Raw genomic sequence first — 25857 nt, forward strand, 5'->3', positions numbered from 1 at the left:
TAGGTATACTTGATTTGATTAGGCACATGAACTGTTTAAATGAATGGCACCGGGACAAAATGTTTTTATTCATACATTTATTTGTTTATCAAATGCACAAGCTTGATATACTGATTGTAGGCAGGAAAGGAAGGTGTACATTTAGCAAGACATACGGACACTTAAACCCCAGAGAAGAGTTAATAAGCCACTGTAGGGGATCATCTTAAAGCACAGATAAAGCAAAGCATGTTCTATTTTGTCATCGAGACTTTTAGAGGTGTTGATTAAACTTGATTCATAGCAATTCAGGCAGCAGCTATTCTAAATGCCAATCACAAAGGCATAAGCACAAGGGAGTCACATTAACTTGAATCATTTGGCAGTATTTGTCAACTTTCATAGAGGTCTGACAACCACCTACAGAGGTCTGATAGTTGCTGCTTTAATTGCTGGTCGAGGGGTTTTTCAAACGTTATGACACACTGATTGAAATGGAGTACCAAACAACACAAAGTACAGCCTCAAAAATAACCATCAAGCTTAATCAACACCTGTGACAGTCAACAATAGCAAACTAGTATTTAAGGCAGGACAACATTGTGTCGTCAGGCTTTCCTGTACATTCTCCTGAGGAAAGGTGCAGTACTATCGACTACCCTACAGTCCCTACACATGGCTTTGGTTTACAGAGAAAGACATTTGGCAGAGGCATTGATCTTAACATTCATGTCTATTGCAATTCAGCTAAAGTGGCAGCAAAAGGCACAGAGTTGAAACAAAGCTATCTCCTCAGCGCAGGTGAGCCAAAGGTTCTGAACTAGAAAAGCAGGAGGGAAATGCAACAGACAAGCAAGGAAAGTTTGGCTAAAGCTGGCTGGACAATTAAGTGGATTGAATCAAAAAAATAAAAATTACACATTTACAGCTGATTTCATGTGTGCAGAACAGACACATTTTGTTGTCACTTTGGATGAATGTACATTGTGTATACATTGATCTGCAGCTGGCTGAAACAAAAGGAACCTTTTTAACGTGCATCAAAGCAGAAAACACACACAATAAAACAAGTTTAAAACCACAGCCAAAGTCTCCGTAATACACCGTCCTATACTGCACACACCCATGTATGGTAAAGCAAGCAGAATGTCATAAAATACAAGACACGCTTTATTTACAAAAAACATTTTGATGGAGGTTTGCTTGCTCCAAAATCAAAACATGACTAAAAACACATCAAAAAGGGCAAAAGCAGAATACCCAGTAAATCATCTGAGCTTCATTTATAATTTTGCACACTACAAAATAACATCTGCAGATACTGAAACAAACGCTTCCCTTTTTAATGCTACTGCCGCTAGAGTATAAAAAAAGACACTTAAATACATAGTTTATACACACACTAGTTCATTTCTGTGCATAAAGCAGTACAAAGTGTTTCATAACATCCGACACACACTGTGTGTCAGAATCTTAAAAGTCAGTCATAGTTTTCCTTGTGAAATTTCCCTAAAAATGTTTTTTCCTACACATAAAAAAATCCGGAAATGCAAGGCCTGACTCACCTACGCCTCTAAAAAAAAACGTGAATGCAACTGTTTAAATTTGACGGTTATTTTACAGTCAAAGGTTTAATATTTACTAATGTATAAAAAGAAATGGACAGACGGAGGAGTCGGTTGCAGAGAGACAGTACAAAAAAAGGTAACAGTGGAGGTAGATTTGGTGTCTCTACAACCAGCCTTATGTTCGTGTACATGTGTGAAGAACTGGGCTCTGAAAAAATGCCCTAAAAGCTTTATACGTACCAGAAATCTGGTACTGAGATGCTCAAACGCTTTGCATTTTATTTGATAGCTTGTATGATTTTATAGTGTCTTATAGATTTATATTCATAGCTTTTGTTGAAGGGAGTACAGTAGGTGTGGCACGTTATACTACTGATACAATACTGAAGTAGAAAGTGTGTCTTTCCTATTATCTTTAAACATTTCTTTGGTGTTAGCAAGGATTGTGATTATCTTTGAAAACTATATATAACAGTATTTCAAGTACCGTGATATCCTCAGACTGCCACACAGGCCATACCAGGACGTGTGCATGTGTCTTTACATGTGCTTGTGAGTGAAATCTATGGCTTTAAATCATACTAATTTGGCTCTTTGACTCAAGCCAAAATAAATAAACAGCAACAAATGATGATGACACTTGCTTCCTCCCGAAATCACAAGCAACTTACAGTCAACCTCTGAGTCGTGACAAGCTACAGGGAATCTAACCGCTCTGTGATACACTAATCTGTGGTGAGCAAAATGTGCTCCAGCAATGACCAAAAACGAAAGAAAACAAAACAAAACAAAAAAAGCAGTGAACACATCTTAACAAAACACATATGGATGAGTAGATTGCTGGTGCTCATTCTGAAGACATGTACAAAAATAAACCCTACATTTCCCCCGGACCTCGCCTGTTATCGCGTCGCTCTAAGCCTCCACGGCGGCGAGGCCGTTGCTGTGAGGTTTGTGGCCGTTCGCCTCACTGTGGTTCAGCGCCTGCAGCTCCTGTCCGGCGGCCCGCTTGTCTCTGTCCGCTTTTTCCCTAATAAGTTGTCTGCGGTGGTAATAAAGGTAACCTGGCAACAGGAAGCCAGCCAGTGAGAGGATCAGCAGGCCGAGGTTGATCTGAAGGAGGACAGAGGTGAAAAGTAGCGGTTACAGTTACATGTTACAGATTCTGGTGGATGCAAGAGTTTATTTTATCGATGAAACTATATCGTTACACCAGACTGATTGGTACTGTTTGGAAACTTGAACTGAACTGAAAACAAATAAGAACAAGGGTCTACAGCCATGCTACCTGCTCTGTGATGCTGAAGGTAGGTAAATTGGTACGTAGCTGAGTGCATGCTAACATTCGCCAATCACCAATAAACAGAGTGTGACTGAAGGTTTTGCAAGTATTTAGCGAACATGAAAAACAGAAGTTGCAGTTTGTAGATCAATTATCAACTTGTGCTGATAAAATATCTCACTGCGCCCTCAGAATTGAGACTCAAATATAACAATATGTACAGTAAAAGTATCAGGAGTTAAAGATGAATGTGCGCCCTCACCCAGTAGGGATCTCCTTGCAGCGGTCCGACCATGGCGATGAAGAGCGGCTGCTGCAGCAGAGCGATCACGGCGCTGATCATGGACTGGAGGCCTGTCAGGGTGCCGAAGTGGTTGGACGGGTAGCTGTGGGAGAGATACGGACGGTTAAAGAGAGTATAAAACACCAAGTGAAACGACGCTGAGGGCAAGATTAATAAGGAGAATGTAATAAAACAAACGAGCTGCTGCTTTCTAGCGTAATGATTGCCAGAGTCTAAAAGCACGAATCCTCCAAGACAACCACATCGTAGGTCAAACATTACACATAACATCACACTGCGTCATCGGAGCGACTGGATTTAATAAAGTCAATATTGACTCGAAACAGTTTATGAATTTTCGTTAGCATAATATGCTGAATGGTTGCACACATGGTTTAAATGTTTTAACACACATAATACAGCATTCCCTACTTCTGTCACCACATCTGGTTGCTTTTATCACACTGTAAAGTTCTGCTTCATGTTTGGTGTTTATATGGTGCTGGAAACAACTCTAAATGGGTCAGGAAAGTGTCGGCTGTGTTCGCTGCAGGTCTCAAACAAACCTACAGCTAATGGACCGGAAAATAAAGGCACATTGTTTACCGTTTTGTTCTGCTTCAATAAAAAATATACTCAATTATCACACCTCTTTAACAACGGCTTTGTGAAACATCACACCCCAGAGGTTGTTTTCTCATTTCCTCTGAGATGTGGACGTGTTACACAGAGCTTCAGGTGATGCGGTACTCACACGGCAGCATAAAGGCCTCCGCAGCACGAGTGGATGAAGCCTCGGACCATCGTGTGGAGGATGAAGGTCAGGATCTGAGGAAGAAAGACAATAAATGGATCCCGTTTCTTTATTTTCTGGCTGCCACATTGTGTGTTTATGTGTGTGTGTTTATGACTGTGTAGTACCTGCAGAGGCAGGCTGTCTATGAGGCAGCAGCATCCGAATATGAGCAGCAGCAGGTTGGTGAGAATGAAGGCTCTCATGGAGTTGGTCAATTTCTGGATCTTAGGGTCCCTCTTTGGCCCACTGGTCTTTCTAATGGGGGCACAGACAGAGGTGTTTTATTATTATGTGTTATGAAACGTGATTTTAAAATATCAAGATATAACTGTGTATCGCAGTGTAGCCTGAAAACATTGTGATATTATATTAAGGCAATATTGACCTAGGAAGAACGTACTTCTGCTCCGTGCCTGGGATGATCTTCTCCTCTTCACACTCCTTCATCTTCCAGTCCATGATGTATCCAATCAGAGGACATGTGACCAGACACAGCAGCTGCAGCGTGCCGAAGATGGACGAGTAGAAACTCACTGAAGGGGGAATACATTCGATCAAATTAAGAAGGATAAATCAGAACATATGCAGGACAAGTTGCTTTAAGTTTCCTGACACCGCTCACCTTTCTTTTCTGCCTCGATCAGCAGCTCCTCAGATGCTGAAATATAAAAAAAACACAAACAACTTTCAGATAACTCACAATAAATAAAACAACCCAGTAACTGTTTGTTGGAAATGAAATGTGGTCGAGGGTTTGACACTCACGATGCGTTTCACCGTGTGTGACCATGAACTCCAGCATCTTGTTCATCGCCCCCATGAAGAAGATGATCCTCAGCTGGGACATCCCCATGGTAACCAGGCTCCACAGGAAGATGGGAGAGAACACAGAGCGACGGAAAGGGACAGTGTCTGAGAGAGGAGGTGATTTTTTTGACATGTTAGGAGCTCGGGGTGAAAGCAGGTACGTCATATTCCATAAAAAAAGTGATTCCAAACAAGGTTCCTATCCTGTTAATCATCTTGTGACCCCTCAGATACACCGTATGAAGTCAGAAAAGGGTCATTTCTGCAAGACAAAATGGTTTCTTCTGAGACTTTTCTTCTAAACTGCTAACTTTGTTTCTTTAGACTTTAACACTATTCAAAAAAACACAAAATGAGAAGGAAGGAATAGCTTTTTGGTTGAATTGTTTTGTATTAAAGGGACTCAAGCCTGATCGATTTGAGGGCACTGATATAAAGATTTAAGTCAATGGTTTATTGACGTACTTGCTGCAGCATCGGGTCCGTTGGGGAGTTTCTCTGTGGAGTGTCGGATGTCTCCATTCTTTTGGTTCAGTCTCTCTTCAGCACTCTTCTGCTCTGATGCCGGCAACTCCAGCAGTTTGAGGATCTTACTGTTACAGAAACGCACACGCAGATACACGTTGAGGTTGGACTGAAGGAGCGATGTACCGATAAACATTCAGATTTGTTGGAGCGGCCACACTGACCTGTAGTCGACCTCGTCGGGCGTCGGGAAGCCTTCTTTGGGCCAGTTGAGGAAGCAGTTGATAAAGACAAACCCGGCAAGACCCGCCCACATCCACATGATCACCTGGAAGGACACGCCTGCATCGTAGATCAGCTGGGAAGAAGACACAGGGAGGAAAAGTTATCATCATTGTTGTTGAATTCATTTATGTTTTTTGGCCACCTGGGGGCAGCAGAACAAGCAGAACACTGACCCACATTACCTTGTAAAGTCACTACAGGGTTACTGGGCTCTTGCACCCTGTGGCTTCACTGAAAATCAAGTCAAACCAAGTCAAGATGACATGGGATCGGAAAAGCCCAATCATAACTTGTTTCCTGACACTGTGCATTGTGTAATCCACTGTTCTGCTGCGCTTCACCCTCATCAGCGAGTGAGCGACGCAGGAAGAAATAAAAAGTTAAAAGAAAAGGGGCACGCAGTTTGAAAAACCTGCCACGTCGATTTTTTCTGTTGATCATAGGGTCATTTTACCAACCAAGGGAAGTGGCGCGCACAGACTCTCTTAAGGGGCCGAGGCAAAAAACATGAATGAATGAATGAAAAGTGATGAATACTACTTCCAATTCACGCAAGAGGAGCAAATCATTCTGCATTGTTTTCTTAGAACTAAAAGTCAAATTTAAAGTATTCACCATAAAAGTTGCACCGGTCTTTTTTATTCTCTTAAAGTCACCAGAGAGCTCGAAACCAAGTCACCGAAATGTTTTCGGTGGGAGGACTCAAAAACCTCTGCTCTCAAGTTATGCCTTCTAATTTTACCCGTAACATTGTTCATATCCTGAGAGTAAAAATACTACAGTACAATGGTGACACATTTTTTAATGATTTCTATGACAAATCCATGAAAAAGCATCTTCTACTATAGATTTGTTCTAATTTACCTTGACTCCCGGGAAGGTGACAGCAGAGGAGGCGTAGGAGCCGATCATCAGAGACATGATGGTGGAGCTCAGAGCCCCGAACATGTTGGGGAGCTGCAGGGACAAAGGAAGGAGACACAAGAAACACATTATATAAAGAGACACTATAGATTTCAGTCTTTACAAACATGTTAATCTAGACCTCTGCCGTGTGAAATTACATCAAACTTGAATGTAACCTGCATGTAAATGTAGTAAAATAAAGGTGCAGTATGTAAACTTGACCAGCAGTTTGAGGATCTTACTGTTACAGAAACGCACGCGCAGATACACGTTGAGGTTGGATTGAAGGAGCTATGTTCTGACAAACGTTCAGATATGTTGGAGCGGCCACACTGACCTGTAGTCGACCTCGTCAGGCGTTGGGAAGAGGATGTAGTAAAATAAAGGTGCGGTATGTAATCTTAACCAGCAGAGGGCAGACACGAACCAGACTGCTCCTCCGTGTCCAGGCACTGTGACCTGGGACCTGCCTTTGGTGTTTGCACCCAGTAACACTTCTCTCTCCTCGCAGAGCAGACTCATTAAAAAAATATTAGTTTCCATGTCATGAGGAAACAAGAAACAGAGTCGTGGCCCAGTTTGGGTTTGACCCCGTAGTTGAAACACAGACTAAGCTACGCATCCACCGTCTTTATTCTTGCAATTTCGACAAATTCTTTGAGGTGGGATTAAAAAACGTGAAAGCCGATCTATAGCCAGCTCTCTATGAACTTCACAGGGCTCGGTGGACTCGCTGTGAGGGCACTCACACGTCAAAGGGGACAAAGTGGCGGGCACCAGGCACTAACACATCATATATTAGGTCGACCTATTTACAGTAGTAAGAGGCTTACCGAACATAACAATGATCTACTGTGCTGCCAGCTCACTCAGTGTCCTTTGATTAGGGTGTTAAATGGGTCAATCATGATTATAAAATCACATGTGTGGGATTTTAGGTGTGCTGCATGACAAGCTCGCTTTTCTCTCTCAGCACTGAGTGAGGGTTTCCAAACTTCTGCAGGCGTCAACTAATCTGCCCGCTGGGCCAGAGTTCACCGTGTGCTGTCTACAGTCTGTGTCCACACCCTTACACCGACCTCACAGAGGCTCTCCAAAGGATGGCAAGACACAGTTGGGAAACTGGGAACAGTGAGACAAATAATAAGTTAAGACTGGTGCTTTTAACCTGGTGTCCAGTTTTAGCTAACATATGATAAAACTACTTCCAAATGTTAAGATTTAAATAAAAAGGACTTAAATGGAGGACAGAAAGATGAATGCAAAGAGGTGGAAGGATATGAGGTCACATCACTGACATCACATTTTAAAATTAATATGGTGATATGGCTAATCAATGTTATTTTTCTTTTTCTTTTTCTTTTGTGGTCTTTTAATCGAAATCATATCGTGGCAGCTGTTGTGATGTTGGCAAATATCGTTGCTGTGATGAAACATCTCTCGTCCTCACCAACTCCCGAGGGAAATCTTTGACTCTTTAGATGATCAATACTTCACGATGCACACACCAGGCTGCTTAGTCCCTAACTTGACCATTTGGTGTCGGGGCCTCCTGCAGCAGTAAACAACACTGACGCGAGCAGTGAGAGTGAAAGTGAAGTTGGTATGAAGCTCTTCAGAGTCTGATGACAATTATCTGTGGACTCGTTACTATGAGCTACTCTGCTCACATCTAATACTTTGTCATCGTAAAAAACTGAGTACAGCAGCTTTAACTGTTTCTGATTACCTTACCTTGACTTTTTAAAATCGTATACTGCCTTTTTTAAAATGACGCAGTGACTCTCTTTTAAAAACAGATTAGTCACATTTGAAGGAGACTCCCTGGAGGGTTGGAGCTCATGAACTCCCGACTCCCCAGTAAAAGGTTTCTAAGAACTTTACTAGCCATATGGACACTACTAGAGAGGCTTTAGGCTGCTCAGTGCAGCTAAGATTTAAAGCTATAACGAGAATTTTTCTGTGAAGTAGATGGTTTTGTGGGGGGTTGGCTGCCGCCTGAAGATTAGGCTGTGGCGACTGTTTGCAGCTGGCAGAAGACATGTTTTTTTTTGTTTAAGGAAGTTTGAGGTCCCTTCAAGAGCTGACACAACAATGAAGCTGGCAGGTAAACAGGAAAAGAAAAAAGAAAAAAAGCTTTCCTGAGGATGTTCGGAAACGAGAGACTGGCTGTCTGAGCGAGATGTGAAAAACAACCCGGAGAGAGAACACCCGTCCTCATTCAGCTCTTCTGAGAATCGAAATACCTCACGGTCGGCCTGTGGCCACGAGATGTACAGCGCTGGACTCTCTGGCTGCGGAGGTTTGTGGTATGTAGGGCGAGAGGGCCCTCTGAGCACACACAGGGCGTTTGCATCTCTTTCTAATGTTGAGGCAAAGATATTCCAGCCATGTGAGACGTCGGCTAAATCATGTTTGCCTTTCAGAAGTGTGGCGGCGGAAAAAAAAAAGCTTGACATGTGTGAGTTGTGTGTTCCAGCAGCAGCAGCAGCAGCAGCAGCAGGCGTGATTCCCACCATCGTGTTCTGGCAGTTCCCATAAAAAACATATTTCACACCGGGCCCTGCTGCAAATGTCCTGCATGCTAACGCTGCCAGAAACACGTGACTGTTTGGAGGCACACAAGGGTCAACTGGAGTCAGAAAGTCACACACAAACGAAGCTTTGGCTGTTCAATTGTCGCAGCTAATCAGTTCAGACTCTACTCCTGCTGTGCCCACTCACTTGGGTGTTGTTAGACCTTGGCACCGGGTTTAATTAAGACCTTAATCGCTGAGAGAACGGGGCCAAATGGTCGCTTAATGAGCACTGAAAGTTTCGACGCGGCTCTGAACATGTGGAAAAGAGGCAGCGTATAAGGAGGAGAAAGTGGGATAGAAGTGAACGGGAGTGGGAGAAAAAAAGGAGAGAGGTGCGTAAAAATAAACAAGCAGAGGGACGAGGGAAGAGAGAAGTATAGTGGGAGTGACATTTTTTTGGTTTGACTGATCTCTCCACGCCACAGCTGCAGCCCCCCTCTCTCTCTCTGCAGACATCCCAGCAGGAAACACTAAACCACAGCTGATTAGCACCGGCTTCTTCTCTCCACCGCAACTCTCTGCCGCCCCTTTCTCCTTGATCGAAAGACTGGTTCAAACCCTTATCCCTCGCAGCGTTGGCACAGGGCTCTTGTCCAGCTGCACCAGACTTATATAACACAAAAAAAGATGTAAAGACACAGTGTCTTTATCTCAAGAAGCCTCAGAACACCTCGCCTGACTCTCGTCTTTTGAGGTTTCTTCCCCTTAAGCATCTTCATTTTCCCTGAAGTGACCACTATTTGTTGAGGAGGCTCAACCTCTCTGTTAGCTGAGACTAAAGTTAGCAGGTGAACATATGACAGCTCATAACTGCAGCATGAATCAAAAAAGCAGTGTCGGACAGGCCCATGCACGCAGCCAATACTCTTGAAGGGCAGTTCCTCCTCTCTTACGGGGACGTGGACCGTCCTCATTCCTTCAAATGCCAATTTGACACACACCCCTCTACTGGCATCCAGAGCATTGTTAACATGGATTATTCATGGACGTAAAGTTTATGGAAACCAGGGCGTCCTGAAGGTTGCATGCTTCTGGCAAAGATGGTGGCAGCAGAGAAATTAGGTCAGGTGTGAATCACCTCTGTGTCCTTTAAGCTTTTGTCTGGTTTTGTGTGTGAACTTTATAACCACAAGACTGTCGTTACACATGTTCATGAGGCTTGTGATCAGTCTAGAGTAACCGCTGGCTAATAAATTATCAACTGCAAGATTTGGACAATTTTTGAGGCCACTTTTTCCAGATCAGTTTTAATATTGTTTAATATTCTGTGTTTCAGCCCAAGAAGCTGCACTTGAACACACCACAAAGACTACAGTGTCGATCGCAGGCAAACCTTTTTGGAAACTTTTGGAAACAAAGTGAAAACTGATTTTCATCTCCCTTCAAGTGGGTCAATGTTTTCGGATCAGTTTGTTACTCTGTCAGCAGGAAAACACAAAAAGCTTGAGGCCCAGACCCGGTAAGTTTTTACTCAGATCCAAATTGCAGGGCAGATACACAAATTACCCTTTTTTTTTTTTTTTGGGCCAAACTGCACTACAGGTTTGAGCTGTCTTCAAAATGTTAATTTGTCCGTAAAAAAAAGAATAGTAATTTCTGCTAAGTGGATTACTTCTTTTCCAATTTTCGTCACTGCTCCTTGAATTAATTCCCATAATCTTTTGGCACTCTTGCGATAATTTATCAGCTCCTGCTGAGGAACTTTTTTTGTTGATCTGCCAATTTTATGCTTTTGCTTGCAACACGACTTGATGTATTATTACTATACACATGGTAAATGTGAACACAACACGAGTGCAAATGGTGTCTGTAAAGTGAGGAGATAACACCTTCGATCAAGGTCACCCTGTTATTTTAGTTATCTTATCTGCAATTTACAAAATGCTCCATAGAGACTAAATGTTTTACTTTATAATATTTGATCTGCCTTTTTATCTGGAAAGCCAAATGTTAATTAGACTGCAGCTTTTCTATCTTCAACATATTATAAATGTAATCAAATCATATCAATTACAGAGATTCTTCTTGTTTTATAATCCACTTTAAGCATTTACTCGAAAGCACATGGTTTACATCATTATATCACATGTGTTTGTGTGTGTGTGTCTGAGTGTTTGTCTGTCAGTCCTAGTCCTCTGTCGCTCTTCACAACAACAACAACAACAGTGTGGAGGTCAGCCAATGCTGGTTCACTTAGAGAGACACGGAGGTCAGACAGGGACAAAGAGGTGAGGGAGTTGAACATTACTCGAGTGGAAGAGTGTGTGTGCGTGTGTAATATTAATCTTGTGACCAATGGGATAGAAAGAGCACAGTGCGTGTGTTAGTGGTCAAACACTAAAAGGAGTTTCCTCGTTGCTGCGACACTGCAAACATGAGTCACTGAGGACACACACAAAAAACGCTGTTGTCATATATAACTTTGTGATTCTGATTCTCATTTGACAATCCAAACACCACACTAATTCCTATGTACATGAACTGACTTATGACATGACGTGTCTGGATTCTTCCCTGTTTGTCTGTGTGTGTTTGTCAAACAGACAGGCTAACTCACTGGAAACTGAGCCTCCATGTGTGTCATGTTTTACCTGAGGAAACAGAAGAAGAAGAAGAACAGACAGCAGTCTGAATCATGTTTATTCCCCCCTCTGTTTCCCTGAAACCTTTTAATAAGGTTATTAAAATCATTATATTCAACTGTATTTTATTGTGTATCCTCTTGTTGCAGCTATATCGATCTTTAAACTGCATGCTTTGTGTTTCCTGCTTTGTGTCCTGTTCTGCTTCTTTTGTTTTATCTTTGTGGCTCATTCTGGCATTTTCACTCATATAAACGTTTTGTTGTTTTTGCTTTAAAATGACCTAAATGGTAAATTGATAACCAAATATGACTTTTCTCTTTTTTGTAAGTAACTCATTTATTGACTAATACCCCCTTTCACACTGGATAAAGAACCTGTTCACACACTATAACATCTGGCTTTTGTTTTCAGTGGCAAAGGGTACATTCGATTATTATTTGTGATCAGCAGTAATGAAAACATGACACCTGAGTGGACAATAATGCTGATTTTCTTTTCCAGCACTACGCACACTGAAGATAAGGATGTTGATCCATAAATAGTTTTCCATCCATCACTTGAACATTGTTCAGTCTGCACTGAGTTTGAAACTTTTACTGAAGTAAAAGATATAAAAAAAAGTAACCACCGTAACATTGTCCCTGGCCTCCATCATGGATCCAATGTCGGACTCAGAGTCCCGGTCATTACTATTTAAGATGCTAAGTGGCGCACAAAGCCAAAAAAGCTCAACTTCCTTGGTATAAAATTACCCAGATCATCCACATTTTGGGGGTTTCAGTCTATCTCCCCCCTTTAGCCCCCAGCTAACCAGGACAGGGATACAACTATTTTATCTCTTTTACAGCCTCGTCTTCCACAATGTCAAAAGGTCTTCTTGGGCCAGTGTGCATCACATGATGTTGTTATTACAAGGTTCTGCCGCTGTGTCAAATCGGCCTCAAAGCCTTGCGCTCATCTCAGGTGCTCATGACGTCAAACTGAGCAAAAAAAAAAAAAAATAGACAAAACAACAACAGACTAAATCTACTGGAACTACAGGTCAATCACCTATATTTTGGTGAGTTTACTCGCGTTCAAATAACCTGCATATACTCACTTACTCTGGTGTAAAATGGTCAGAAGTCCTGGGCATTACTGTTGTCACATTTCCGCACAATGCAACCCAACAACATCTTTGACAAATTTGGGGAACTCTACTAGAAATTTAAACACATTTCTGTAGATTTCAAATTGCTGTCTGTCCTTTAAAAATCACAGTCACCTTTGTCTTCTCAATTAGAAACTGCCTCATCTCCTCCTGTAAAACTGCCACGTCAGCTGTGGTGATGTATAAATATATATATATATATATGTATATACGGGTAGAGTGGAATATCTATTCGATTTAATCTGCAGAGAACCAGAGGCAGAGACATATGTCTTAGCTTTTCTTTTTCCAAAGTCAGCATACAGGGGAAAAGTCAGAGGGTCATCTGTCCACACTCAGCTTGGACCTTCATTATCTAAACATCTGTTTCATGTTCGTCTCCCTGTGTGTACATAAGCATGCACACATTCGTACATCCAAGTGTGTGCACAGTCATGTGGAGTTGAAAAGGTTTTGTATTGATTTTCTGTTGACTGCTGGGAAGAACAGAGACGCAGGAGAGGGGAGGAAGACAGGAGGACGAGGACAAGGGAAGGAGGGAGGAAGTGAAAGTGTGGCCTTCAGTGTTTTGAGTAGAGGTGAGTGGGCCGAGCTTTCAGGGAGGGTGTGTGGTCAGCCGGAGGCTGTTATTGGCTGAAACGCGAATGGGAGACTTTCCATCTGGGAGAAATCATGTGCGGCTCAGACGGAAACACTTTTAACACACACGTGGTCCTGACACACTGGACAAACCAAAATACCTGCCAGGTCACAGGAGGCGACGGCAACAATAAAGCCCACTTGATAATGCTGGTACCAGCTGACACATCACACGCAAACACACATGCCTGACGGGAGTGTAAACAAACACAGCTCCCAGTCACAACACGCACTGTTTCCTCAGCTGAGACAAATACAGGCCCCGACCACGCTGAGACCGTCAGCTACCAAAACCTTCCTCCTCATTCGTTCCAAGAAACACACCCCAACATGAGCACTTTCTCAGTATAGCAGTTATGTAACCACTGCAAAGACATTTGGGTTTTTTTTTGCTGTTTCAGTGCTATAATGTGAGACAGGCTGTGCAGACCCGTCAGAGAGTTCTGGTGCCAGATTGTGACTCATACTCTTAAAATGATCCAAACAAGATGCACATTTAACATGATGCTGATGTAAAAGATGGGGGAGAGGGAGGATAAGGGGTTTTTTCCACAGATTTACTGGTAACCTTCTGTCCTCAGTGTTCCGATCACACAGCTTCAGTTATACTATAATTTGAGACACACTGACAGTCATTTCCAGAGGTGACTAGGGACAGACACATACAGTACATAGTGTGAAGCACATGCAGCCGCGGGGGCATTAGATGACCATCAAAGTCAATTTGTGGTTTGGATGCAACACGGCAAAGCTCTCAAACCCGGTCCGTCCCAGAGATCAGCGGTCATGTCCTCTGTCCCCACGTCATAGGTCAGAACAGGTCTCATGGACAGACACACCCCCATCAAAACAATGAGAACTGGCACAGAGTCGAGTGATCGTCTCCTCAAAGCATTTATAACAAACAGCGCTGAGCGATGAGTAGGCCCGGGGCGATAAGAAGATTTCATGACACGATTATTAATTGCAATTCACGATATCATCACAAAAATCATCAAAATACGCATAAAACTCATATTGTGGCACCAACACATGGCTACACTCTTGTTACATAGGGTAACATATTTATATTTCTCATGAGACAAACAGTCGATCGAACTGTTTGGCGAACACGACCTGGATTTTTGGGTCACAAAGATGCTTATTGGTGACGGGCTCAGGATTTTGTAATGACTTGAATCAGTACATCAGCGAGCTAAGACAGAATTGAGGTCACTCATGTGATCCCAAGAATGGAAATTCACCATGATCAACTTATCATATTAAGTGTTTTTTATCCAGATCTGCAATAAAATCTTTTATTGTACCGCCCCTAGCGATATAATATATCGGCAATCCATCAGTGGTCATCTGTCTTGGGCGATTTTCTGTCATTTTATTCTGCTAATTTAAAGATCTGCCTCTGAAGCCGCTGATTACCGACATCTTTAATGAGGCAGATTAAACTTTTTTCAGGCTAAATATTTCTCCTCACCAGAATCGAGGGAGAAAGGACAGAGGCTTTGTAGAGTACACTCAAGCACATTGACTTGACATCTACACGAGACAAACCCTGCACAAGATCGGTTCCCAGCAAGAACCAACCTCCTAATAATTAAAGAGGGACACGATGATCAACTATGTGCTCTCGTGACAGTTTGTGTGACTGAATATCTAATAATCACAATATCCAGGTGTGATCCAGTGTCATTTGTAAATACCAATGTTTAAATGAAACATCCTCCATTCATCAGTTAGAATTTGTCTTGTCGTGGTTGTCGTGTGACTCACCGTGAGGGAGGTGAAGGTCAGGCAGATGCCTCCAAAGCCGTTCAGAGAGAGAGCCAAGAAGATGAGTGCTGACAGAACTGCAGAGAAAATCAGAGACACAGCAGAAGTGTTAATGACAAAGTCTCTCAGGACGCGACCGGAGCACATGTTGTCCACAACGTCCACAGAAAGCTTTTTTTTTTTTTATGACTACACTCAAAGACAAGGCTGATACAGTTACAACACCACCATTATTAATCCATCCACTTTCTACACACTCACTGACTTTTTACGAATAATTTTTACTTCTGTTTCGTGTTTTGTCAGCTTTTTTGTTTTATTGATTGCTACATTTGACAGTTCACTTAGAAAAAAGTTCACATTTCCCTCAGCCCATAGAGAGGAAGTAGAACTTGGTGCAATTGTCACTAAACAGGAAATGCAGTCTTTAGGTAGCACTCTGGCATTTTCCTGGTGTGTTTTCAATACGACCTGAGTCACTGAGATTCAAACATGTGAGGTGATGTGCAGAAAGCCTGACTATCAGTCATAACCTGATCCTGATTTTAGTCGCATTCTCCTCTCACATTTTCGGCACGTTCCCGTCTAAAAAGACGTTGTTCCCGTTGTGGCCAGAAACAGGTGGTGAGATTTAAATACTCGCATGGACAGGTGTGAAAGAGGAAATGTGGAGAAGGTGGAGGAAACCATTTCTGGAGTGTGTGGCGTCAGTCTTTACGCCTTTGCACACCTGTCCACGTGCACCTGGTGCAACTGTTCACTTGTGTGTGTTTAATGTTGGACGTCACACCACCCTGTCTGGTCCACCGGTCTGAAAGGAACTTATTACTATTGCATTATTTCCCAAACAAGTATCTGGTACATTTTGCTCCTGACGTTCTTGCCTTCGATCATTGGACCTATGGAGCCTTTCAAAGTCAAATGTATACTCCAAATACTCCTCCTTATCTCAGCTGTAGGCAGTGTGTTATATAACACACGTGAAAGAAGTTCATTAACCTGTATTATATAACACATCATTGTACAGACCTCCAGAAATGTACATTAGCGTGGAGAATGTTGCTCTTCCAGATTGTCAGCTGTCCTCGTGTACATTCAGCTGTCAATCTCAAGTTAAACGGAATGTTCGATGCTACACAATTAACATGTTGGACACAATTGTGAATATTTGAGTTTAATGGATTTGTTGTGTCACGTTTTGCAATTACTTGATCAATATAAAGTAATCTGTTTGTGTTTGTGTCATGTACTTGTTTACTTGCGGGGACAGTGCACAGCCTTTTAGCTGCACCAGAGTTATTCACATCTGAAGTCCCTGGTCAGGAGACAGATGACAACATGTTTGTATTTGTGTTTGTGTTTGAACTCACCGTGAGGGTTGTAGGCAGACGCAGCCATCATAACACAAGACAGGCCGAAACACGAACTGCGAGAAAAGAACAAGGACATTTTTAATTCTTCTGTGCTGAAAGTCACACGATACATCGTCACATCAGCCCATTAATCTGCTTAATTCCAATCAATTGATTAATCACGTCTTTAAGTTGCTTCTTTTGTCCGACCAACAGTACAGAACACAAAGACTCTTCATTTACAGTCATAAATGAAAAAGAATGCAGCAAATCCTCACATTTAAGACGATGAAACACACAAATTTTTTACATTTTTGCTTGAAAAATGACTAAATGATATTCAGTTATCAAAATAGCTGGCAATTAGTGTTCTTTATTTCAACTAACAATTGCCACAGTTCTTAATATAGCATGGAGCATGAAGTGACATATCTGACAGTTTAAAGCTATTACTAATTTTCAACTTTTGTCTCTAGTTGGGCTTTTATTGGTATATTTTTCTTTTTGAACATGTAAAAACAAAAGAAAAACAAGAGTTTAATAAAAAGCATTCAAAAAGTAAGAACAATAATACAAAATTTATAGAGAAATTCTCAAAAAACAAGTTTTCATGCTCGAAATGGAGAAGAAAGAAGCATTCTCAGCCATTCTCAGCTACTTTATTAATATGTTTTGAACTGTGTTCAAGAGTAACTGATGCATTTTTTATTTAAGGTATGCAGCTTTCAGTATTGTGCCAACCACAAACCTAACCACGACACTCTACAGATATTAAAACACATACCAAACAACACCAGCACCATTGTGAAATGACAACAAACTGCTGGTGACTCAACGGCTTCTGTGTTTGTACATGTCTGAGTCACACAACTGTCACCACACTGAGTGAAAGTGTGTTTCAGACTGTTGCCAGTACGGCCAGCAGATGTGGATCCGAGTTAATCAATATAAATAACATTAAAACAGCCGTTAAGTCGGTGAGTAACTGTTCAAGACTGAAATATTTAAGATGTGCAGCTCCAGATACACTTCTCCTTTTTTATCAACTCTGATCTTGTAATCAAATCATGTGAAGAGGATATACTGGATGTTCAAACTCTGAATGGCAAAGAAAGAAAGAAAGATTGTGTGTGTGCCTGTGTGCGCACGTGTGAGTGTGTTTGTGTGTGTGTGCTTCCTCATTTGCACCTCTGTATGAATACTGTGTAGTTTAATTATATGCGAGCGCAGTAACTATCATGTTTCCACAACCAACGAGAAAGAATTTCACTACTTACTATGCGAATGCTGTCTACACACGCAGTGGTGCCACACCTACATTCATTGATTCGCACGAGTAAAATCACCTCCTCCCACTAGATGGAATGTGATCTGTCTGCTTGAGTATTTTTTTACTATAACCTCAGTAGCAGCTGAGGAATTGACCCCAGATTCAAAACATGACTAAAGGAAATGTGAAGTCATCATACCTCCAAATGACCAAATAAATAAGTTTCATAAAACAAACCTGTGTCCTAAAAAAGAGGTTTATGCGTTGTTGAATTACGCTGAACATAAAACAGAACCTGCAGACGTGCACATTCCCTCACAAATGTAAATGCGTGACCATTCTTTCGCCCATTACCTGCCGACCAGGCGGAGCGGGCGCGGCCCAAACTTGTCCATCAGGATGCCGAGTGGCAGGGTGGTGGCGCTGAGCAGGAACGAGCCGATGGTGAAGCCGAGGTTCAGCATCTCCTCCTGGTCCACGCAGCTGAGCCACTCTTCCGGCTCGCCGTCGGAGGCGTTGCCCAAAGACACGACCACGGATTCATTCACTGTGGGGACAAGAGTGAATGGCTGATTAGAGAAGTGACTCCCAAAGCGAGTCTTCGGACAAGTAATGATTAAGAGGAAAGGGACCAGAGATAAATCATATTTGAGCAGCACAATATTCTGTCTTCAGTTTTAAAGGTCCAAAAGTTATTAATAGTACGTATAAACAAACAAACATTTATTGACAAAGAAACGTGCAGTTTGTTATCCTTCATAGTGACTCTGTCACCCAGAAAACAAACTGATACAAAAAAAAAAGAAATTCAAATGAACTCATTTAAGATTTTGGGATCTTTAGTACTGCACAAAAATGACTGTCAACCACAATCGCAGGTACGTAGAGTGTAAAAATCCTCTGTGAAAGATGATGGTGACGTGATGCAGAGCTGCTGTCGTTACCTGAGCACAGGTGGGAGTAGAAGCCCTCCCTCTTCAGCATGATGAGCAGTGAGCCCCAGCCCAGCAGCACCGCCGAACACAGCAGATTTTCAATCACCGCCGTCACTGCCATCCACCAGCGCCTCCTGTAGGCCTGGAGGAGAGAGGGCGCCATCGCTGCTGCTCTGCGACAGAGAAGATGGGAAGGGAGTGAACAGGAGGAAATAGTTGTTTATTATCATTATTCAAAATGACTGACATGAGGCTTCATTAAAGAAGCTGGAGGTCGACAACTGTGAAATGGTAAGCCGTTTAATCAAACAGGCTGCAGTCAAATACCCACACAACCAGCGGGAGGAGATCGAGTCTGTGCTGTATGCCAAAAAATACCAGGATGTCCTCTTCACCAGCTGTTCAGGCTATTCTAACCCACAATCCTCTGCACAGATTCATCACATTGACTGCGTGAGAGTCAGAAAACCAGCAAATATTTACGTTTTATAGGCTGAGACCAGATAAACTTTGCTCTTTGCCAGAGAGGTTTATTTTTCATCCGTGTCCATTTTGTTTGTTTGTTGGTTGGTTGGTCAGAGGGATTTCAGAAAAACTACAGAGCAGATTTCCGCGAAAATTCGCCGGAGAATGAGTCTCGGCCCAGAACAGACCCTGTTATCTTTTGGTGAGGTTCCAGATGAAAGGGACGGAGGCAGGATTTCTTTTCTCACTTCCTAAAACATTAGCTTAATAGGAATAATACACAGATCTTGATGTTAAAAAACAGGTACATTTAGTGTCAATTAGTGATGGGAAAAAGTCCAATAAATGCCACTTTCTAGTTTAATTATGAAACTTTTTGCAACTCATTTTTTTATTGCTTCATTCTATTGGTCGTTGCTGCTCAGCTCTGTCTTTGAAAGCTTTTCCAACATGAGTTTTAAAAGGATCTCAGTCAGGATCCATTTTGAGTTCTGTGGATAATAAGTTCAACATTACTGATCCCAAAACAAATACAGACTTAAGGACTGCAGGATTTACAGGAGGGCACCGTCTTCTCTCAGTAAGTGTTATTTCATTCCCTGGCCAGTGAGACCTGATGCAGTCCCTCCAGGCCAGACGGTTTTTTTTACCCCAGTTTCCCTAATGAGCGCCCGTGTGACCGGCAGTCATTGTTTTGTAAATCCTAGTTGGGCACCTGACACCTTGCACTTCATTGTCCTCAGGAATCCTCCCGCTGTGCTGTCAACAGAGCAGCTATTTAAAACAATGCAGAGCAGTCGATTTGTCTGCTTTTGTTCTGGAAATCGAGATGGACTCTTAAAAAAGGTGACATTTCCATCTGAATGCAGCTTCAAGGAGTCTTTCATCAGCAGTCTGGCTGTGGGTTTATCCCACTGGGCTCCTAACACACACACACACACACACACAAACAAACCGAAACTTATGACGCGATGGACCAAATAAGGTCAGGTTAGTCATGACCACCTGGAGAGTACACACACACATACACACACACACACACACACACACACACACAGGGCAGGTCACCGGTCACTTTAACTTGTTACGTTATGAGTGACCACCACACAGAATCCGGTCATGACGGGCTCAAACACACACACACATCTGGAAAACATCTCAGTGAGAATCAAAGCTCCAAATATAACCAGCTATTCCAGAGAAGCAAATGGAAACGGAGGGAGGAAAATCTTCAGCCACTCGATTTGAGGAGAGGCAGGAGGGAGGGGCGGAGGGTGGAGGCTGCAGTCAGGGCCTCTAACAGGAAACACATTCATAAGTGTCTTAATGATTGCACCTCTTCAGCAATGTGTGAGTGTGTTGTATGAGAGAAGGACAGAGGATCTAATGGGACAGATTTGTCTCTGCGTATGTGCTCATGAGGCGAGCGTGTAATGCGATTATCCAAAGTCCGCTGCACAGGCTTTGTGCTGCAAAGAGAGTTTGAAAAGGGGGGATTTCTATGTAACTGACACCCCATGCTGGAAACCCCTTCAGCACACACACACACACACACACACACACACACACACACACACACTCCCCAAACTCTGAATAAGGGTGTGACGGAGCAAGACGACGCTCATTCACAGCGTCTTTTTCCATGTTTGACCTACAGATTGACCTCTTAATTAGATCACATGAGTACACTGACAATGAAGAGGAAAGCTTTCTCATTGTTTGTCTACAATCAGATGTGAGCTGAGATCTGATTAGGAAATCAGGGATGCAACTACGATTGTTTTCATAATCAACCCTTTATTTACACAATCAATTGTTTGGCAGGTTCATCAAGTACGATGTTTTGTTCAACCAACAATCCATTATTCCAAATTATTCAATTAAATGTAATTTAAGACCAATTAAAGCAGCAAATTCTCACATTAGAAACTGGAGCAATCGCATCTTTGGGATTTTGGCTTGAAAACACAACTTAAATGATAAATCCACAATGAAAATAGCTGCTGTTGTTTAACTATTCAATTAAAAAACAATCTTTGCAGCTCTGAAAGCAAAATAGCTCAGTACATGGACATGAGACTGACATCTCCCCGGGTTAATTGCTTCCTCACATCTGAATGATTGTGCCTGCACACCAAACAACCGAATGTGAACACTCCCCCACTGCTCCGAGATCCCAGTCCTGACCACTAACTGCACGGCTAACTGAGCTAACCAGACAATGGCAGTCACAGTGAGCAGTTAAGGTGGACATTTTTTACATGTTGCACCTTTAAATCAAACTGAACACATTTTAATTACAGTAAATTTACATCTTTCTTTGCTGTGTTTTTTTCAAGTCTGATCCAGAATGTGAGGAGTACTTGTTCCTCTTCAGATATCTATATAAATCACATTATGATTGAACATGATCAAGTCTTCTTGTTGCCTAAGCCTCACGGAAGTGCAACTGAAAAACCACACAGAAGACAGTAAGTCAATTAAGTCAACGACATAAAAATAAGTTCCACATGAGCACAAACTCCAGTTTCAAGGCCGAAGTCCTCATTTCAACCACAGCAGCTCGCTCTCTACATGGACTTAGTTTCTTTTGGGTATATTGCAGTGATGTTTCCTTCATGATCAAACACAACTCGGGGATATCAGATAAACCATCATCACACCATCATCAACGAGTTCAGGTTAAGTGGGATACATCTGGTGTATCATGAGTTTCACCTCTCAATCATGAAACACAATCTTTGCTTGTGAACATCCAGAGTAGGAAGAAGGCACATTCTTTCACCAGCTCCTACCGTCAAGTCTCAAATGATCTATATAGGATAACATATTTATTTTTGGCAGCGAACAAACAATTAGCTTTTAAGCGTTTTATATCTCCACCCTCAGGAAGACGCGGTGTGGGCTGAAAACAGTCTGTGTTTGTCCCTCTGGGATGTTTTACTCTGATATGTCGTCGCAATTACAGGGTCTTTAACCACTTTCTTGGCTCGGTGCCCGTTCTCCTCAAATAAACCCATGTGCTTCCTTTTTTTTAAGTGCAAAAGACGCGTAAAGCAGGAAAACAAGCCACAGAAGACGGATCATTGACGGTATAACAACGGGAAAACTGAAGCCCTAATTTTGTATTTTTGATCGTGATTTTTGAAGTGTGCATCTCATCAGCACCAGTGACCAGGACTTTAAAGGAATGGGGTCACAGCAGCACGGTGAAAGATCTGAATTTGTGTGCTGTTTCTGACTGTGTCACCATTAATCCTTTGTGTTCCCTCCGTCTGATCAACAGTGTTTTGTCTTTGTTTCTACTTTTTATTAACTGCAGAACGTGTCCTTGTTGTAGAAACCAGGGTGTTAGAGTTCTTAAGTATTTGTCGACGTGTTAATCCGGCAAAATTGGACACACAGAACAGCCTTTCAGACGCGAGCAGACGCGGTCCATTAGGGTGTTAAGTATGGAGACGACCGTCACATGGGTTGGATTTACGGTGCAGTGGCTGCAACGCACAACAAATGCACATCTCACCCACAGTGTGAGTAGTCATTGCTTGGGAGACAATGTTGTCAATGCAGCACGGAGTCATGGCTACTCACCGTCATGAAAACAGAGAGTAAAGTGTCAGTTACTCCTCGTGTGTGTGTGTGTGTGTGTGTTTGACCTCAGGTTCTACCTCCGCGTGTTGCAAGATTCACAATAAGTCATGCAAGTACAGATCTGCTGCCTCAACTTCTGCTTATCTCACATTCTTTGTCTCTGTTTTCCCGCCAAGTTACTTGGAAATTGGCACGCTGTCAATATGCAGAACGATGATGACAGTTCACACTACAAGAGCTGTGTGACAGGAGCAGCCTGGTGGTGACGCGGGAAAGTCAACACACAACAAAGACTGCCGATCGAGCTGAATCACAACAATCAATGTGTGCCTAGGGTTGGCAGGCAGATGTGAAGTCCTGTCGTAACAATGTGAAGTGTTTCTGTGGGTGTGTGTAGTGTTGTAGTACTTTTTGAAGGTGTTGTCTGGGAACAGATGGCATTTTTCTGCGGTCACGTTTGAGCCTCATACAAAGAGGTAATCACACAGAAAACCATGGAAAAAGAAGCGTCGAAATAAAGACAGCTGAGTTTATTTCAGCTCTTTTGTGTTTGTATTTGTCGCTCATAGAAAGAAAAGTAAAAAAGTAAAAATCACCTCTACAATGTTTCCTATTACTTTATCGAGACATTTCTCATTGAGGCCTGCTTCTTGAGGGGTCGTCCAAGGCCGCGACAGATTATTAGACATCAAGAGACTGGAAACTGATATTTGGGGTCGATTTTCATTAGCAGTAAAAATAAAACTCTTTGTGTAAAAAAGTTGAACAACGAGTGATGGAATAAACCAAAGCACAATTTCCAAGTACTGTTCTTGAGTATTTATCAAGCTTCTTTTACTTGTAGTGGAGTTTTTTTCTCACATGAGTAAAGGATCTGAATACTTCCTCCACCACTGTGTGTGTGCGTGTGTGTGTGTGTGTGTGTGTGTGTAGAGAGAGAGGGCAGGTGAGGTCTGTACTCAGAGCATCACCATATAAGGAAGCTGCTTCCTGAAATACCTGAGGACCAGCTGGATGATGCAATGATGCCACTGTTATGGTTATGGACAGTTAGGTATTTATGGGGGTGGTTGTGTTTTTAAATAAGTTGTATGTCTGTAATCATAAAACAAACTGTTTCTTCTGCTTCTGTATTAAAAGTTTGAGTGTAATTCATCACGTGTCCGGCTTCTTTCAAGTCTCCATGTTGTTGCTCCCATCCAGCCCTGCTCTCTTTTCCCCGCGGGGATGTTTCTGACCTTGACCAGCCGTGTTTATCAACCTCTGCAGGACATAAAGGGCCGCAGGGCAAACTCTTTATCCTCACAAGTTCCCGAGAAAATAAACCACGCTCTCTAGGAGCCTCTGTTCCCCGAGGAGTCCAAAAAAACGCAACCCCCGAGGCTGCCCCGGCCGGCCAGCAGCTGTCTCTCCGCGGGCATGACCTCAGCCCCGGGGTCCGGTTACCGGCACTGTGAGGCGGCCCCAGGACAAACCAGACCCGGAGGGAGGCTGCTGCCGCGTTCACGTGCTGTCCGAAATGTGGGAATTTGGACCTAAAAAAAGTAGTGTGTAGCTTGTAACACCTGTTTCTCCAGATGCCACACCTGCTTGCTGTGGTATCGCAGCGGTAAACTGGTTTGAAGGAAAACCATGATGTGATAATTGATGGTTTACAGTACCATGTGGCATATAGGCCTATTTCATTATCTACGGTATCTACAGCCATAAGACATAAGATCTGTGTGAAATTAAGATAATAAAACAGTTGTTCAGTAAGTAAATGTAACTTGGGCCTAGATAGATAAGATAGACACCTTGACGTTTTCTGAAATGGTTATCTCGTACCGTTGCAACCCTAGTGACCCTAGAAAGCATCAATGTCAGAACACGAGCCTACAGAAATATTGTTTTGGAGTTGTACTTCAATGATTTATCGCTTAATTTCCAAGAACACAAAGAGAAAAAACAGTTGTCGATTTTAAGAAATTAATAATTGTCAATGTCTGCTACTTCCTGTTTGTGGAATATAATGATTTGCTGCTTTTTGGTGTGTTTGACATGTCTGTTAATTGAATAACTTTGGATTTGGGTCTGATGGTCAGGCATAACAAACAATTGAAATAATGTCGCCTTGGGATCTGTGAAAATTTAACTACTTTCTAAAGAGGTATTTTAACAATTAACATGACAAAATAATGGTTGCAGCCCCAGTTTACAAGACAAAAAGTTTAACTTTGTAATATCACAAATGTCTCCACTTCTAAACAAATCGTCACTTAAACACCTAATTTCTTCCAGGCTTCTTAACTGCAAACTTGCTTTAAGTCGAACATACAAACTCTGACTTTAAAGGGCGTCCCTGAAGGCAACAGAAAGTTCCATCTTTATCTCATCTCAACAGAAACGTGCCCGCTGCTCCTGGACGACACGGTAATAACATCTAAATAACACTCGAGTTTAATGAAGAATAGCGGCCTGCTGTCGCTGTGTTGCTCCTCTGGTTCAGCCCACAGACATAATGAAGTGAAGTGGTAGTTAACCACTCAATAAAAAGCTCAACACAGACACGACCAGGCTGTTAAAATAAGAGTAATCTCTCAATTTTGTGGTTTTCCTACTGACACTTTCTCCCTGTGTGGACTTAACTGGCTCTTTGAATGTATGTGTGTGTGTGTGTTTTCACGCTACACATGAGGTCTTTCCCGGGCTTCACACACACACACACACACACACACACACACACACAGTGCACGTCAGGTCTTTCTGTATGAATCTTCCTGGTTGTCAGGTCGTCTCGTGCCACGTGTGAGTGCGTGCAGCCGGTTTGTCCAGCTCACGCGCCTCTCCACCTTTATTACACTTAATACTACACGTATTAACGAAGTCCTGTAGCTGAAATACAGTGAATATAACACATAAAATAAAATAAAAACACGTGTACTTACTTGAGATGTTTGTCTTCTCGGGGAGGGGAAATGCTTCTGTTCAGCTGCGCGGTAAATATGAAGGATTAAAAAATGTCGCAGCTGCGCGTTCTCGGTTGTTGGGGCGGTGAGAGGCGGAATTAAACCTTTTCCTTTCTCTGCTTCCTCTCAGTGTTGTCGAGGTTTCGTTGTTCTCTCCTCCACACTTCTTTTCTCGGGTTTCATGACTGACTCGCCCCCTCCA

The 25857-nt window shown here is 42.5% G+C and overlaps 1 protein-coding gene and 2 long non-coding RNA genes across 5 annotated transcripts; 2 read left to right on the forward strand and 1 right to left on the reverse strand.

Moving 5' to 3' along the window:
• Positions 1 to 60: 60 nt before the first annotated feature.
• Positions 61 to 25857, reverse strand: slc43a1a (solute carrier family 43 member 1a). Of its 3 annotated transcripts, none has more exons than XM_030397290.1 (15): positions 25635 to 25857; positions 18661 to 18819; positions 18071 to 18263; positions 16465 to 16520; positions 15095 to 15171; positions 6330 to 6422; positions 5405 to 5538; positions 5181 to 5308; positions 4674 to 4820; positions 4531 to 4566; positions 4294 to 4441; positions 4034 to 4163; positions 3867 to 3940; positions 3092 to 3215; positions 61 to 2660 (listed from the first exon to the last, which is right to left on the reverse strand). In XM_030397290.1, the coding sequence occupies exons 2-15, from the start codon at positions 18812 to 18814 to the stop codon at positions 2463 to 2465; spliced, it is 1692 nt and encodes a 563-aa protein (XP_030253150.1). In that variant the 5' UTR covers positions 18815 to 18819; positions 25635 to 25857; the 3' UTR covers positions 61 to 2462. The 3 variants fall into 3 exon arrangements, with proteins under 3 accessions (XP_030253150.1, XP_030253149.1, XP_030253151.1); XM_030397289.1 differs by having other exon boundaries at positions 18661 to 18824; XM_030397291.1 differs by having other exon boundaries at positions 4309 to 4441; positions 18661 to 18824; positions 25635 to 25855.
• Positions 2657 to 3319, forward strand: LOC115569273 (uncharacterized). Its single transcript, XR_003981527.1, has 2 exons — positions 2657 to 2854; positions 3096 to 3319. It is a non-coding gene; the product is annotated as an uncharacterized LOC115569273 (long non-coding RNA).
• On the forward strand, positions 11065 to 11655 carry LOC115569274 (uncharacterized). Its single transcript, XR_003981528.1, has 2 exons — positions 11065 to 11178; positions 11494 to 11655. It is a non-coding gene; the product is annotated as an uncharacterized LOC115569274 (long non-coding RNA).

Source organism: Sparus aurata, chromosome 18 (assembly GCF_900880675.1).
Source record: "Sparus aurata chromosome 18, fSpaAur1.1, whole genome shotgun sequence".
NCBI classification, from domain to species: domain Eukaryota; kingdom Metazoa; phylum Chordata; class Actinopteri; order Spariformes; family Sparidae; genus Sparus; species Sparus aurata.

Coding starts and splice junctions, on each gene's coding strand:
- slc43a1a (XM_030397290.1), bottom strand. CDS start 18,814: ATGGCGCCCTCTCTCCTCCAGGCCTACAGGAGGCGCTGGTGGATGGCA. Junction 4,442..4,530: donor GATCGAGGCAGAAAAGAAAG/GTGAGCGGTGTC, acceptor TTCCCCCTTCAG/TGAGTTTCTACTCGTCCATC. Junction 4,164..4,293: donor CAGAAGTACGTTCTTCCTAG/GTCAATATTGCC, acceptor TGCCCCCATTAG/AAAGACCAGTGGGCCAAAGA.